The following is a 14,430-nucleotide window of genomic DNA, read 5'->3' on the forward strand; positions in this document are numbered from 1 at the left end:
GCTGCAGAGTTAAAAAGTTAAATCTGTTAATGTTAATATTTTACAGTCAAATGATAATTAAAGTGCATTATAGAGGGATTAGCATCCTTGCTTTTACGATTATTCGCTACAAAAAAAAAAATTCCGCTTCAGTTTGTTGTCCCGAGCAGAAAATGAGGTGACACCAAAGAAGACGTTTCTCGCAAACATGAACCAGTGAGTTCAGTTTCTAAACAACTATATTTTTGAAAGCACAAACTTCTTTTTTTCTCCTCCAGATTTGAAGATTAATGACAGACGGGCGAGTTTGAAAGGCAAACAACAGTGTTGCCTCGTCCAAGGTCCACACCGGAGTACAGGAAGCCTCACACACTAAACAACACTTTACAGACAGTTGCAGTAACATGTCCGAGTCCCAGTCCCAGGACAGCCGCTCCAGGACCCTGAACTTCAACGTGGGGGTTCTGGGACACGTGGACAGCGGGAAGACGTCCCTGGCCAGGGCTCTGAGCAGCACGGCGTCCACGGCAGCCTTCGACAAGAACCCGCAGTCCCGGGAGAGAGGCATCACGCTGGACCTGGGCTTCTCCTCCTTCACGGTGGACTGTCCTGACCACCTGCTGCAGGCCGGGGGGGAGCAGCCCTACACCGGCCTGCAGTTCACCCTGGTGGACTGTCCGGGACACGCCTCTCTCATCAGGACTATTATTGGAGGTAAGTAAGTAGGAACAGGTCCTCAGAGGTGTCAAAAGTATTCACATTCATTACTCAGGTAGAAGTATAGATACTAGAGTTTAAAAATACTCCTGTAGAAGTTGAAGTATCAACTCAAGTTTTACAAAGTATTGGTTTCAAAACTACTAGTATAAAACTAGTAGTATAAAACTACTAGTATAAAGTAAGAGTAATGTAAGGGGGGAAAAAAGTCATTAAGGACAAAAGCCATTGAAAATTAATGCATCTTAGTATAATGCAAATATATTAAAGAACCATATATGTGTACTATTGAGCATTAACGTGTGTTTCAGAGAGCAGAAGATATGATGACTAGTTGCCTATAAGTATTGTAATGGTGCAAAAAGTCAAACTTCAGAGGCATGTTATCATTTATCCTAACCTTTATTGGAATGTACATCCAAGTTTAGTTGCAGGAATCTGAGGGAACGGATGTAAGAACAAAACTGGACAAGAACATCTGAAACAACCACAACCAAATTCACTCTATCCGGATGGAGCAATTTAACTGGATAGTTTTTTTTTAAAGGCCGAAATGAAATAGAGTAACAAGGCTGTTTTTAAAATGTAAGGAGTAAAAAGTACAGATTATTGCGTGAAAATGTAAGGAGTAAAAGTAAAAAGTCGTCTGAAAAATAATGACTCCAGTGAAGTATAGATAACCAAACTTTCTACTTAAGTAAGGTAACGAAGTATTTGTACTTTGTTACTTGACACCTCTGCAGGTCCTACACCTGATCCTGGAACCACCGCAGAACAAACTGGAACACCAATAGTCCATGGGCCAGACCAGATATCAGTACCACTCAAGGTGACAAACTTGCTTATGATTTTTTGAAAAGATCCATGTCTGTAGATTATATTTTGGTATGATAACCCTTCCTGAGTGGCAGCTGTATCATAGTTATCAGCTCATGAAGTTACCACTCCCTTCAGAAAATGACATTTTAGATGCTGCTGCATATCCTGGTTTAGACTCATGTACAGGATATGTGTCAATGTTTCACAATATTGTCTTTGGTATCATTTTTAAAAGGGGACCTGTGAGTATTCCAGTTTTTGTATTTTGTGTCTCTGTTGTTCCTAGATGACACAGGGCTAAAAGATAGTATATCATTTAGGCGAAAAATTGTGTAAAAATGTGTGTTGTTTAGAGTTTAAAGAGCTGCAGTGACCTCTATGTTGGTCAGAAAGATTCACATATTAGCTTGAATGAATGTTTTATAGGTCCCCTTTAAAATGATACCAAAGACAATATTGTGAAACATTGACAGATATCCTGAACATGAGTCTAAACCAGGATATGCAGCAGCATCTAAAATGTAATTTTCTGAAGGGGGTGGGTAACTTCATGAGCTGATAACTATGATACAGCTGCCACTCAGGAAGGGTTATCATACCAAAATATCACCTACAGACATGGATCTTTAAAAAAATCATAATTAAGTTTTGTCACCTTGATTAGTACTGACAAGTGAAACTTTGGGCTCTGGCCCCTGGACTATTTGGTAGAGGAACAGGTCCTACACCTAATCCTGCAACCACCGCAGAAGAAACTGAAACATCAACACCAAGTTTATGAAGTTGCCCCTACACCGCTGGTCTCCAACCCTGGTCCTCGGGACCCCCCTGTCCTGCATGTTTTACATGTCCACAAGTCTCTTAATGACACAGTCATTTGTATCAGGGTGTGCTGAAGCAGGGAAACATCTAAAACATGCAGGACAGGGGTTTCCTGAAGACCAGGGTTGAAGATCACTGACCTACAGGAACAGATAATTGAACAGGTCCGCAAGCCACAGGCTCAGGTACCCAAGGCATCAGGGGACCCATGGTCATAAAGCTTATTGCAAAAAAAAGTCATACTCTATCCTATACATTGTTACAAACTAGACAAGAAGATGAGATAAAGAGCAATAGAATTGCAGACTAGAGTAAACTGAAAAAAACTCTCATCATATTCATAACAAATCATATTTTAGGCAAAAAAAAACCCTAATGTGACATAAAATGACCTTGAAATACAAAAAAGTCCTTCATAAAATGCCAAATTGCCAGAATTTGACACAACACAATGATACTTAGATGAAAAACAAATAAAAAAAATATGACATAAAAATCTGTTGACAAAATAAGGATGAAAAGCTGAAGAAAACATCCACTCGTGGAAACTTGGACAACCTGAAATCGTGTCTTCATGCTGTAGTTGAACTGTGGTTTTTCAGTGGTTGTTTATATTGTTTAGGGGTTTTATAGGTCTGTGTCCAGGGCTCCCTTGTTTCATAAGTTTTAAAGAAACATATGACAAAGTAATAACTAAACTTATAGTCATGAGGCAAATGTATTTCCTCTACAGTAGTTGTGAACCATTTCAGCATTTAACTAAATGCTAACTTTGGTATATTTGTGCTTAAAGATGTGTTGTGTTATTGTGAAAACAATATATAAATGTATTTAATTAAGTAATGTAAAAATGTTGCTACCAAAAACAAACAAAAAAGAGAAATAAAGTGTGAGATGCATCAAATTTCATTAGAGGTACATACTCCAGGGTGGTTATCCACCAAAAGTAGTTTAAAAACAGTCTTAGCACATGCACTTAAAGGAGCTTGAGGCCGGATTGTGGCAGGATTTATGAAAAAAATCCGTATACATTTTAAGTTTTCTAGTAATAATGTCAGATGAAGCGTTCCAAACCCAAAAGAATGATTCCTCTAGTGTATCTCTCCTTTGCCTTGAACCGGCTGTGTGCTGCAAAATGTGCTGCAATTCGGTCCGAATTTCCTGCGCTGTCCTGTGGATGTGACGTCACATGACGCTGCATGCGCGTTCTCCCCGTTCTCCCGTGCCGGCTTCACTGTTGGCTGCAGTACCCCCAACGGCCGTCGTGGTGAAGGGTGGCGCTAGAGAGTCTCATTTCTTAAAAGGAGCCTCAAGCTCCTTTTAAGCGTGCGCGCGCGTGTGTGTGCGCGCGTGTGTGAGACAGAGAGAGAGAGAGAGAGAGAAGCAGAAGTATCTTGTGGCGCTTTTACACTAGTACCTACTCAGCCCGACTCGACTCGCCTCGGTTTTGCTCTTCTCCACTAGGGGTCGAGGCAGGTGGAGGTGTGCCAAGTAGATACTTTTCTGTAACTATTCTGCCAAGGTTCTAAGCGTGCTGAGTCGGCTGGACCTGATGTCATCACACTACACGCCACCGATTAGTTCGGGGGCGAGGCCGGCAGACTGCTGAGTCAGGAGGCGGAAATCAGCGAAAGAGCGACTCGCGGCTTCTTGTCCATTTTATTCGACCAGCGCAAAAGTCTGTTTCATGATCCAACTCTGAGGTGCAGATGTTCATAAACCTGGTGGCTGAGGAGAGAATTAAAAAGGGATCTAGACGGGTGATAAGGAACAACCAGATCTACCAGGAGATCTGTCACTTCATAGCTGCTCGCGGCTCCCAGCTGACTTTTCAGCAGCGCCGAGACAAACAAACAAAAAAAAAGCGTCGCCGTTTGAAGCTTCTCTCACTCTCAATTTTTAACTTGATATCAAACAGAAGTCACAGACCCAGCAGCACATATATCATCTCCTCCTGGTTCTACATCTTTAGTGTTGTTGTCGTCTTAGTTTAGATCACACAATCAAATACGTCACAGCAGCTTCACTTCTCATCTGGGTGTCTAAAGAGAAACGAGGACAAGGCGAGTCGAGTCGCGCTGAGTAGGTACTTGTATAAAAGCGCCAATAGAAACCTCAAAATTAACCATAATGGTTTAAATTATACATAATGGTTTCCAGATCTGGGATAGTAAAAACACGGGAAAACTGCTTGATAAACTGCAAATACGAATGAAAAATTTTACAACAAAAATACGATAATCTAGCTTTATATAAATTTGTGTCTTTTTGCAGTTTTTAGAGACACTAGTAGAACCTGACTTTAAATGAACTCAGATCTGTCTTATCCAGCAGAGGGCGCTTTCTCTCTGTAAAAAAAAAAAAAAACAACAACAACAAAAAACTGTAGACTTGCATGTTTGTCAGTATTAGGGGAAACAACTGAAGTGGAAATGTAGCTCCGAGCAAATAAATCAGGATGCTCCATTTTGTTCTTGCCATAGAAATGAAAAATAAAACTAGCACTATTCTAATCTAAGTTGTTGCTTCTCAAATTCATCCCGGTCAGCCAGGTCAACGTATGTGTGATGGTGTTTATGAGACACGTCAGACTTTCAGCACTGTGCTGTGTACGCTTCAGAGTAAAGTAAACTTGCAGGCCACTGGTTTGGCACATGCTGTAGATTAGGGAGGGAAACAAAGAGTATAGATTGGGGTATGTATTAAACTTCCCCTCCAGTCCCAAGTGTGTAACACACAGGAAAGAAAGGGGAGCCAAATAGAAGGAGAGCAAAGAGGGGAGCACAGGAAAGAGAGACTGCCAAAGCTAGGAAAAGTAAAGAGTGAAAGGAAAGACAACCAAGTGAGCTGCAGCTCTAGTTTCAACCCTCTAGCCCTTCACTCTATTTGCCTTAGTGCTCCCCGCCTCCCATAAACTCTCCTCTTCTCCTACTGTTATTTTTGAGTGTCTGTTTCCAGTCCTGTTTGTATTATATCTTTTTATAGATCACAGCTTTAAAGCTCTGTGTTATTCTTTTTCAGGTTAATATTTTTTTTCTTACACGTGTGCAATATCTGCCCTCTCTAGGTGCCCAAATCATTGACCTGATGATACTGGTGGTAGATGTGGTGAAGGGCATGCAGACCCAGACAGCTGAATGTCTGCTGATAGGAGAGCTGACCTGTCCTCGCATGGTGGTCATCCTGAATAAGATTGACCTACTGCCACCTGACAAGAGACAAAGTGCCATTGAGAAAATGACCAAGAGAATGCACAAGACCCTTGAGAACACCAGGTATACGTTTAAATAGGTTGTCTTATGTCTCCGTCTACGTATCTCAGGCCCAGCCTGCCAGGCCTATTTATTGTTTAACTGACAATACTGCAGTGTGACATCGTGAAATAATCTCAGTGTTGTTGGTGCCCAGATTTAAGGAATGTCCAGTGATTGCTGTTGCAGCGAAGCCTGGGGGCCCAGACGCCGCTGACACGGAGGAGCCACAGGGAGTGCCTCAGTTAATAGAGGTAAGGTGTGGAAACAAACCGCTCCCTCATAACTGTTAGTGACCAAGCACCAAGCTGTGAGGGAGTTCTCATTTATGAAAAAGTGCAGGAACTCAGTTAATATAATGTACAAATTAGTTTTTATTTATTTTTTACAAAGGATTTTCACTGCTTCATATAAGTACATTTTATTGATACATTTACAAATATAAATGCTTAATTTGATTAACTAAACAGGAGTTCTGTAAATATCTGTCAGTTATCTTTTTTTTTATATACTAGTATTTCTTATTATTTATCTTTCTTATTATTATTATTATTATTGTATACCAGTTACTGTTTATAGTGTGTTATTATTATTACTGTGTTATTACTTTTACTTTTTCTATTGTTGCCTCTTGTTTTTGCACTATCCCCTTTGCTGCTGTAAACTGCAAATTTCCCATCTGTGGGAATATTAAAGGTTTATCTTATCTTATCTTATCTTATCTTATCTTATCTTATCTTATCTTATCTTAAACAGAATTATTTCACATCATAATCCAGATGGAGTAGGTATTTGGGAAAGTGCATGAAATATTGTCAACTTTTGTTCTTAACATATTTGAATGAAATAGATTGCTTCACTTTCTAAAAATATTAGCAAATCTGATGATGATATTCTGTCTCCAACAGAGTACCTCTGAATTTATTTTTCAGATAACTGTAACCAAGATAATCTATATTCTGTTGGTACTCTCTGATGGACGCATGGACACATTATTTAAAAGCTGACTGTGCTTTTATACTTGAAACATTTCTGTCCTCGTGGGGCTACTGGGGGATACTACTCCCACTCATCCAACATCTGAGATCCGTGAATGTTTGGAGCATAAAACATTGATGTCGATCAAATGTTTTGGCCTTCTCAGTCATCAGATTTTAACCTAGTTGATCACCTGTGACGGAATTTGGACCTGTATGTTAGATTGTGGTCTCTGCCATCTTTATGAAAACAACAAAAAGAGAGAATGACTTGTTAGAGGAATGATATCCAGTTCTTCCTGTAGAGTTCCACACATTTCTACAACCAGGGCCATGGCATACAGAGCTAACCGGTTATTTAGAGAGAGAGATATTCCTTTATTCATCCCTCAGTGGGGTATTTACGACTTAATAGTTTATATGTAATTTTCCTATAATTCCTTTAATTTGACTCAGGTTAAAGGTGTCTAAATGACCCTGCTAGGAGAGTAGTTACTGTACTACAAGGTGTAATGTCTGTATTGTGTCTGTAACTCAGTACAATAGGTCATCCTCTGACCCGAAGGTCAGTGTCACTGGTTTGATCCCACATGTAAAGGTGTACACAATTTGTTTATGTTACTGTGTGAACATATTTTTCTTTCTTTTTACTCCCAGCTTTTAAAGAAGCAGACATACCTCCCAAAGAGAGATCCCAAAGGTGACCTCCTTATGGCCGTGGATCATTGTTTCTCCATCCGTGGTCAGGGAACAGTCATGACCGGGACCATCCTGCAGGGGTCACTGGCTATTAACGATACCGTAGAAATCCCAGTGCTAAAGGTAGGTTCTAAAAATAAATGAATTAAATAAAAACTGGGCTTGAATATTCAGTGTGATATTTTAAAGCATTCAAGGCTGTCAAGGTAAAAATCGAGATGCCCGAGTGTTTTTCAGGAGCTCAGGAGTTAAAGATGGCTGTGGGCAGGCCAAGGGATAAATGTTTGACTGGTTTCAGAGGATGTGTCAGGTTAGTGTGAGGGAAGGATGAGGGCACTGGGGATGGGGGTGGGGGGCTAGACTGGTAGAATAGAAATTAGTAATTCAGACCAGATGCGAACTCTGAGCCAGGCTCTGCAGGTCCGGTTGTAGTTCTCACCTTCACCTCTTGGGGGCAGCAGACGGCCAAATTCATGATCACTTGTTCATGAGCCACAATAGAGCTGAGTAATGGCAAGTTGTTTCAGTCATGTGAAGCTAACTGCTCGGATAAATGTCATTTTAAATGTCTTATTTGTGCACATGTGATTTATATTTATTTGTATTTAGATGTTTTGTTAATAAATAACAACAAAACATATAGATGTGTAACCATTGCTTTATATTTACTAGTAAATGAAAATGACTTTTCACCTCCTAAAACATTTTTTGTAAAAATGCAGCTTACTCATAACAATAGTTTCCTGCACTAAGAAGGTAACGTTGCAGTTTAAGCTTGCTTATTTGTTTGTTTGCAAGGTTATTAGTAATGTTTGGACATGTTTTCAGTGAAAAGATTGTCCTGTAATTCTCAGTAGGGATTTGAGTTTTATTGCCGTCTCTTTAGATCCTCAAGTATTTTAGTTTGTGCAACGTCAGACTGGCATTGGTTGGACCTGGACTTTTTTTTTTTTTTAATTCTGTAAACGAAAGTCTGGATTTTGACTCATTAATTTTCTTTAACTGGGTTTTTGTAAAGGGTCAAGCTATATTATGAATTCAATATCTGTTATATTACACACACACACACACACACACTCATTGCCGTGTATGTTTAATTACCTGTTGGCGCACATTTGTGCACATTTTTCCTTCATTATGTTTCAAAAATCATTTAAACATTCTTTTCATTCCGGGGAAAGATAACGTTGTGAGTTTTGATCTGTCAGCAGCGTAGTGCCCACATACCTTATCTTGTTTCTGAACAGCATAGCTTTCAGTTATCTGCAGTCTTTTATCCAACCCGTGATCAGGTTTATGCTAGAAAATGATGCTGTTTGTGTGGAAATGTGTTTTTTAGCCGTGGTATTTATTGCATTTTCATGCTCTCTGACATCAGGTGACCAAGAAAATAAAGTCGGTGCAGATGTTTCGGAAGCCCGTGTCTGGGGCCATGCAGGGAGATCGTGTGGGCGTGTGCGTGACACAGTTTGACCCCAAACTGCTGGAACGTGGTGTGGTGTGCACTCCAGGGTCCCTGCGCACCCTCTTTGCAGCCGTCATCTCCGTGAGGAAGATAGGCTACTTCAAGGGCTCTCTCGCTACTCGTGCCAAGTTCCACATCACAGTGGGCCATGAGACGGTGATGGCGAGGGTGACCTTCTTTGGCCTGCCCCCTTCTGATTCTAAACCCACTCCATCAGAGCCTTGCTCGCTGGAAACACCCTTTACGTTTGACACAGAGTATTTCTACCAGGAGGCGTATGTCACCGGGCAGGGAGAAGGGAGTTCGGGGCCCGACCCGGATCAGTGGGCCTTATTGGAGTTTGAACGGCCCGTCACGTGTCCCGCTCTCGTTTTGGTAATTGGCTCCAAGCTGGACACGGATATCCACGCCAATGCGTGTCGCCTTGCCTTCCAAGGTCGCCTGTTACAGGGCTTTGAAGATAAAAACTACACTGAGACTGCTCTGCCTCGTCTGCGGATCTTCAAGACCAAACAGAAGGAGGGCCAGGTGGAGAGGGTGAGTAAGATATCCGGTAGCTTTGCTTGTTATTTAAAACGATCCTTACCTTTTGAGTTTTGTCCCTCCTTCTCTGCCCTCGCTCTCACCTTGTATCCCCTTTTCTTCTCGCCGTAGTTCTTTGGATGTTTGTCATTGCTGGTGGCGCTGGAGCGTGCCTCTCAGACAGAGCCCCTATTGTATATTCGTAAACAGTCACGTACACAAACAATCATACATATGCAGCCCTGCTGAGCAATGTTTGAAGCATGGGTGGTTCGCATGCCTTACTATGTGCTGTGACAGAGGTGTGCGTGGGTGGCCAACTGACGCTAGTCTCTAGTCCTGTCTGGCTGTCAGACGCTGGCGCTGTTTGGACACACCTGAGTGGCACAGGAAAATTCCCGACCGTGAGCCTCTCTCACGTCTTTGCTGACAAACACGCCGTCCGGATTCTCCTCTTTGCTGTTACATTTGTATGATCCTGAATCTATTCATTTAGATTGATTACTCAGAGTTTCAGCACCACTCCAGTTCTGAAAGCACAGTTTCACACTACACACGGCGATGACGGCGACTGTTGTCAGTGTAGGTGTTACAGTTCAGTTTCTCTACGCCGACCCTCACACGGGGTCAGATTGAGTTCAGGGATCAAGTGCGTGAACTAGTTTCCTGCTCGCACACCTCAGGCTGTCGACAGCTCGACTCACTTATTCAGCCAAGAGTACGGCAGCGCGTACGCAAGGTCAGATGGTGGTCATGTGACACTGCCGCTGTCGCCGAGCCCACATCCTAGAATGAAGCAGTTTGGTTTCAAATCTAAAGAATTCCCTTTTTAAGAAAAGAGCACATTGCTGTGATTGTTTTACGATATGACAGCCTCATCCCGTCAGATTTCAGAAAGGTTTGTCAGACATGTGGAGCTACTGCATGTATTTTTCTTTCTCTTTTTTTTTCTCCAATCAGCAGATCAGTCATGCTTGAGGGACACCAGGGTCAAATGTTCAGGAATGAATGAGGGTTAGGCAGAAGAGCACGGAAGAGCTGGTGGCAGCGCTAAGTTGCAGACAGAGCGGTGCCCTCCTTTTATCAGATTAGTAGCGGGTTAGATCAACTTAGTAATGGTTGATAAGCAAGAAATACAAATATACCATAAAATAACCAGAACGGTGATAGAAAAAGAGGGAGACAGCCAGGCGGCGAGTCTTGAAGAATGCGGCTGATGGCGAGCTGCGTGATTGATGATGGCATAGAATGAAATCCTGAAAATAATCCACAAGAGCAACACACCAGAGGAACATGCTGACATTTTCACAGCTGTAATCAGATCATATGCTTGCACACAACTTACAGTAGCCTGCATTTCTAATCAGGTTTGTCACATTTTGTGCTTTCTTTGCAATGTTGCAGCTCATAAGACTTTTTTTCCACCTCTGCGTTGCACTCAGGTGACCGATGATTACACCGTCATTGGCCGCAGCTTATTCAAGAAGGAGACAAACCTCCAGCTCTTTGTTGGGTTGAAGGTCACGCTGTCAACGGGCGAGAGTGGCGTTATCGAGGGCGGGTTTGGACAGAGCGGGAAGTTCAAGATACGCATACCAGGTAAGGATTGTTTGGGGCTTTCACGACGGTCGTTTAGTTTAATATTACACAAACCTCTTTCACCATCACCTACTCACGCATTCACACCGTGTACTCTGGCACTTCTTGTATTCTGGGGCTCGGCAGACACTTTTCAGGATGTGGTAAGAGCGGCAGGCCTGACATCCCGGGCCACATTCCCAGGATTCCTCTGGGGATTGCCAGTGTTCCGGGGGAAGTCTGATCGCTGTTTATTTTACCTTCTGTTGCTCAAAAACCCACAACTCCACACCAGGAGGGGAGAGAAAATAAAAACATTTCAGAAAGAGAACCTCACCTAGATCCTATTCACTAGTCAGAAGTCTCAGATATACGGGCTCGCACATATTTAAACATAATGTCGACATTCAGTGGCGACTTGTGAGTATATCCTGACGGGTTGAGCTGCAGCCACGTAGCCGTGTACGGCTTTGCCTTCTGCCGCTGCTTCACTGTTTTGTTCAGATTTCATTTTTTTGTGCCATTCCCACTAGATACATCCCTAAGATGAAGTGAATGGATGAAAATGTGCAAGAATGTGTCTGTAAATGTTACCTGTTCCACAAATCAGCTGCTCATGCCTGCGTTATTGCTAGAGCTCCTTCTAATGGTTTTATTTTTTCAGTTATATACAGTATTTAGTTTGTCATTTTGTTGGCAGAATAATAAAGATTTCAAGCATCCTTCCACCACATCCTGTCTTCTTGTGATATTAGAATAATATTAAGGGAAGTGGAAAAATAATCACTCCCAGAAATCTGGTTTCATGCAGTTGGATTTACGTTCTTTCATTTTGCATGACATCTCACAAGCGCTACTGGTATTTCTTGCTTTTCAGTAATATCTATATATATATATATATATATATATATATATATATATATATATATATAAAAATAAATAAATCACACTATCGAAACTATCGTGAAATACTTCAGCAGCTTTTATTGATAACCTGATTAATTTGGCTGCTGCGTTGCAGTTTTTCTCTGGACTTGAAGGATGGCAAGAGCAGTGGCCTTAAGCGCGAAAAAAACCAACATATTTGGTGTTTATGGGCTGCCATTTTTGAGTCTCTCAAATAAATTTTGACCTAAAGGACACATGTTAAGCCCAAACATTTTTCGCTGCCCGTTTACACTTTGTTGCAAATGTGTGGGTGAACGACTGTGTTCACAGCAGGAAGAGGTGAACAACAAAATAAGCCAGAAAACAAACCCACCTAACTTAATTCAATTAAATCCAAACATACTTTATGGAAATTATATGTGGCGGTAAGTGTCATAATTTGAATTTCTTCTAGGAGTCAGAATAGATAGTTACAGCTGTTGGCAGGAAGGATCTCCTGCAGTTATTGACAACAGTTTTAAGTCTGTGTATTTTTTAGGCAGCGAAAACTACAGAAAAAGGCATTTGCAGACAGACGTGTAGAAATGGCAGTCCTCATGTGTCACTTGAATCAAATGATCTATGATAAGGTGTGTGCGAGCGTGTTTTGTTGTGGAAATCGGACATTTTCAGCTGATCGTAGATAAGAAGTAGAGATTTTTGGCTGCAGTGCAACCATAACAACCCTCACCATGGCATAATGATAAGAAGAAGAATGCTGGCGCCACTGTACACGAGGTCAGGCAGCCAGCATAAAAAGCACTGAACCCAGAATATTTCTTACATCTGTCTGCGAAAGGGGAAGCAAAGCAGCCAGTTTCTATCCTCAAAACACGCATACAGACAGACAAGAAAGCAGATCTGATGGAGCCCTGAGCGCATGCATGAGCAGCAGGGCTCAGGAAGACTGAGTCCCAACAGGACGATGAGACACGTTACATGTTAGGACCAAAGTCTTGAACATAAGGCAGAAACTGCAGGAGCAGCTGAGAGCTGCTTTTCAGTTCCTCGAGGTGAATGAAAGCATCAGTTGTGGTCAGCAGTCAAACAGGCTCCATCACTGATAAAGTACCTATTACAGCACGATCCGTCACAGAGAGGAAAAGATCTGCACCATGCATCAAATGTGCTTGGTGATTAAGTCGACTTAAGTACTGTACAGCACAGTGTACAATAAAATGATTTATTTAATGATAAATGATGAACTTTTTCACTTGACCCATCTGTTAATCTTTTTTTTAGACGGTCTTCTGCCAGAAACCAAGCAGTTGTTATCTTCCACTTCGAAGAAAAAAGGGAAGAGTGGGAGCAAAGGTGGACCTGCAAACGAAGAGGAGCCCAAAGCCGATTCGCAGCCCATTAGTATTCACTTGCATTTCAAGAGATACGTCTTTGATCCCCATAAAAAGATGGTTCAGTCTTGACCTGCGTTCCAGACGCTTCTGACTGAGTTAGCCGCAGAGACGGGTCATTTTCAGAGTTCTGGTGGAGGAGCGGTGAATGCCAGCCCTTTTTATCATGGCTGCGTTAAAATTCATTGCCTTTTTTCTGGGCGATCGAGACAATCAGCCAAAATGAAATGACTGAGGAATGTTGAACATTAATGTGAACCAGGGATGGACATAATCCCGTTTCCTTAATCTCAAAGGTGAATGCTGCTGTTTTCCATACATACTCTTGATTTATGTTGCAGTCGCTGGCCTGTTGGGTGACTAAATCTGAATGAATTCTTTTGCCATGTTTCTAACTGGCATGAACACGTTTGCAGGAATATGGAGCTAACTGCTTTCATATTTGCTTCTCTTCAGCTGAGAGCCAGCTCAGTCCCAGGTTTGGGTTCACCGGCTCCTGCTCTGACATCTGTGTTTCAACAATATTTTTTCCCTTTTCACACTACTTTTCTCAGTGCCAGATTATTATTGATTTGCTAATTATGTTGTTTGCTTGATTTGAACAGAGTACTAATGTTTTCAAACGGACAAATAAAGCAAAGTCCTGCTCTGATCTTTAACTTGGTCGTGATCATTTCCAGCTTGGCTATAACAAGAATTAAAAGTGTCCAACATTAACAAGTAAAGCTGACAGTACATGCAACAGAAATTAAACACTGAATACACACAGATATCAAAATAATCTAAAACCTTGAGTTGGCTTTTTTTGCTGTTTACTGTTTATCATAGTGGTCACGGCACTTTAAGAAGGTATGCAAGACTGAACAATCGCTGCTGTAACTAAAATTCACAATAAATGCATTTATTGGTGTAGGATACAGTTGCACAAACTCTGAAAAATGAGTTGCAAACAATTTCCTTTAAGACTGTTACTGAGAAGGCATCAATATCACTGAGTAATCACAAGCAAGTACACAATTTTAGTTATAAAATTGTGCAATTGTGTTAATAAATGATGGATGGAAGACCATTTCAGTTTTGGGCACTAAAAATGAACCCATTGTGCACCCCAGTCGTTTAGTTTTATCCTGCAGCACAAACATACAGTGATATGGTGTGTTATGAGTTGATGTTGTGTTCTTATTTTGCAGCGTGACTGTAGTATCTTGCTTACAACTGCCCAAACCTGGTGGGCAAGTGAGAAAGCCTCTCTGTATTATTTTTTCAATGATAATAATTGCTAACAGCCATTTATTTTATTTTATTTATTTTATTTAATCTTT

At 41.4% G+C, this 14,430-nt stretch overlaps 1 protein-coding gene across 1 annotated transcript; it reads left to right on the top strand.

Moving 5' to 3' along the window:
• The first annotated feature begins 383 nt into the window (after nt 1–383).
• eefsec (eukaryotic elongation factor, selenocysteine-tRNA-specific) lies at nt 384–13,767 on the top strand. Its single transcript, XM_061728297.1, has 7 exons — nt 384–693; nt 5,405–5,612; nt 5,746–5,842; nt 7,223–7,387; nt 8,643–9,266; nt 10,694–10,850; nt 12,999–13,767. The coding sequence occupies exons 1-7, from the start codon at nt 384–386 to the stop codon at nt 13,178–13,180; spliced, it is 1,743 nt and encodes a 580-aa protein (XP_061584281.1). The 3' UTR covers nt 13,181–13,767.
• Nucleotides 13,768–14,430: the final 663 nt, after the last annotated feature.

The sequence above is a fragment of the Cololabis saira genome, chromosome 8 (assembly GCF_033807715.1).
Source record: "Cololabis saira isolate AMF1-May2022 chromosome 8, fColSai1.1, whole genome shotgun sequence".
NCBI classification, from domain to species: domain Eukaryota; kingdom Metazoa; phylum Chordata; class Actinopteri; order Beloniformes; family Belonidae; genus Cololabis; species Cololabis saira.

Excerpts from the sequence above, each read along its gene's own strand:
- eefsec (XM_061728297.1), top strand. The coding sequence starts at position 384 with ATGTCCGAGTCCCAGTCCCAGGACAGCCGCTCCAGGACCCTGAACTTC. Across the intron at positions 694-5,404 it reads CATCAGGACTATTATTGGAG|GTGCCCAAATCATTGACCTG; the intron begins GTAAGTAAGTAG and ends TGCCCTCTCTAG. Across the intron at positions 7,388-8,642 it reads TAGAAATCCCAGTGCTAAAG|GTGACCAAGAAAATAAAGTC; the intron begins GTAGGTTCTAAA and ends CTCTGACATCAG.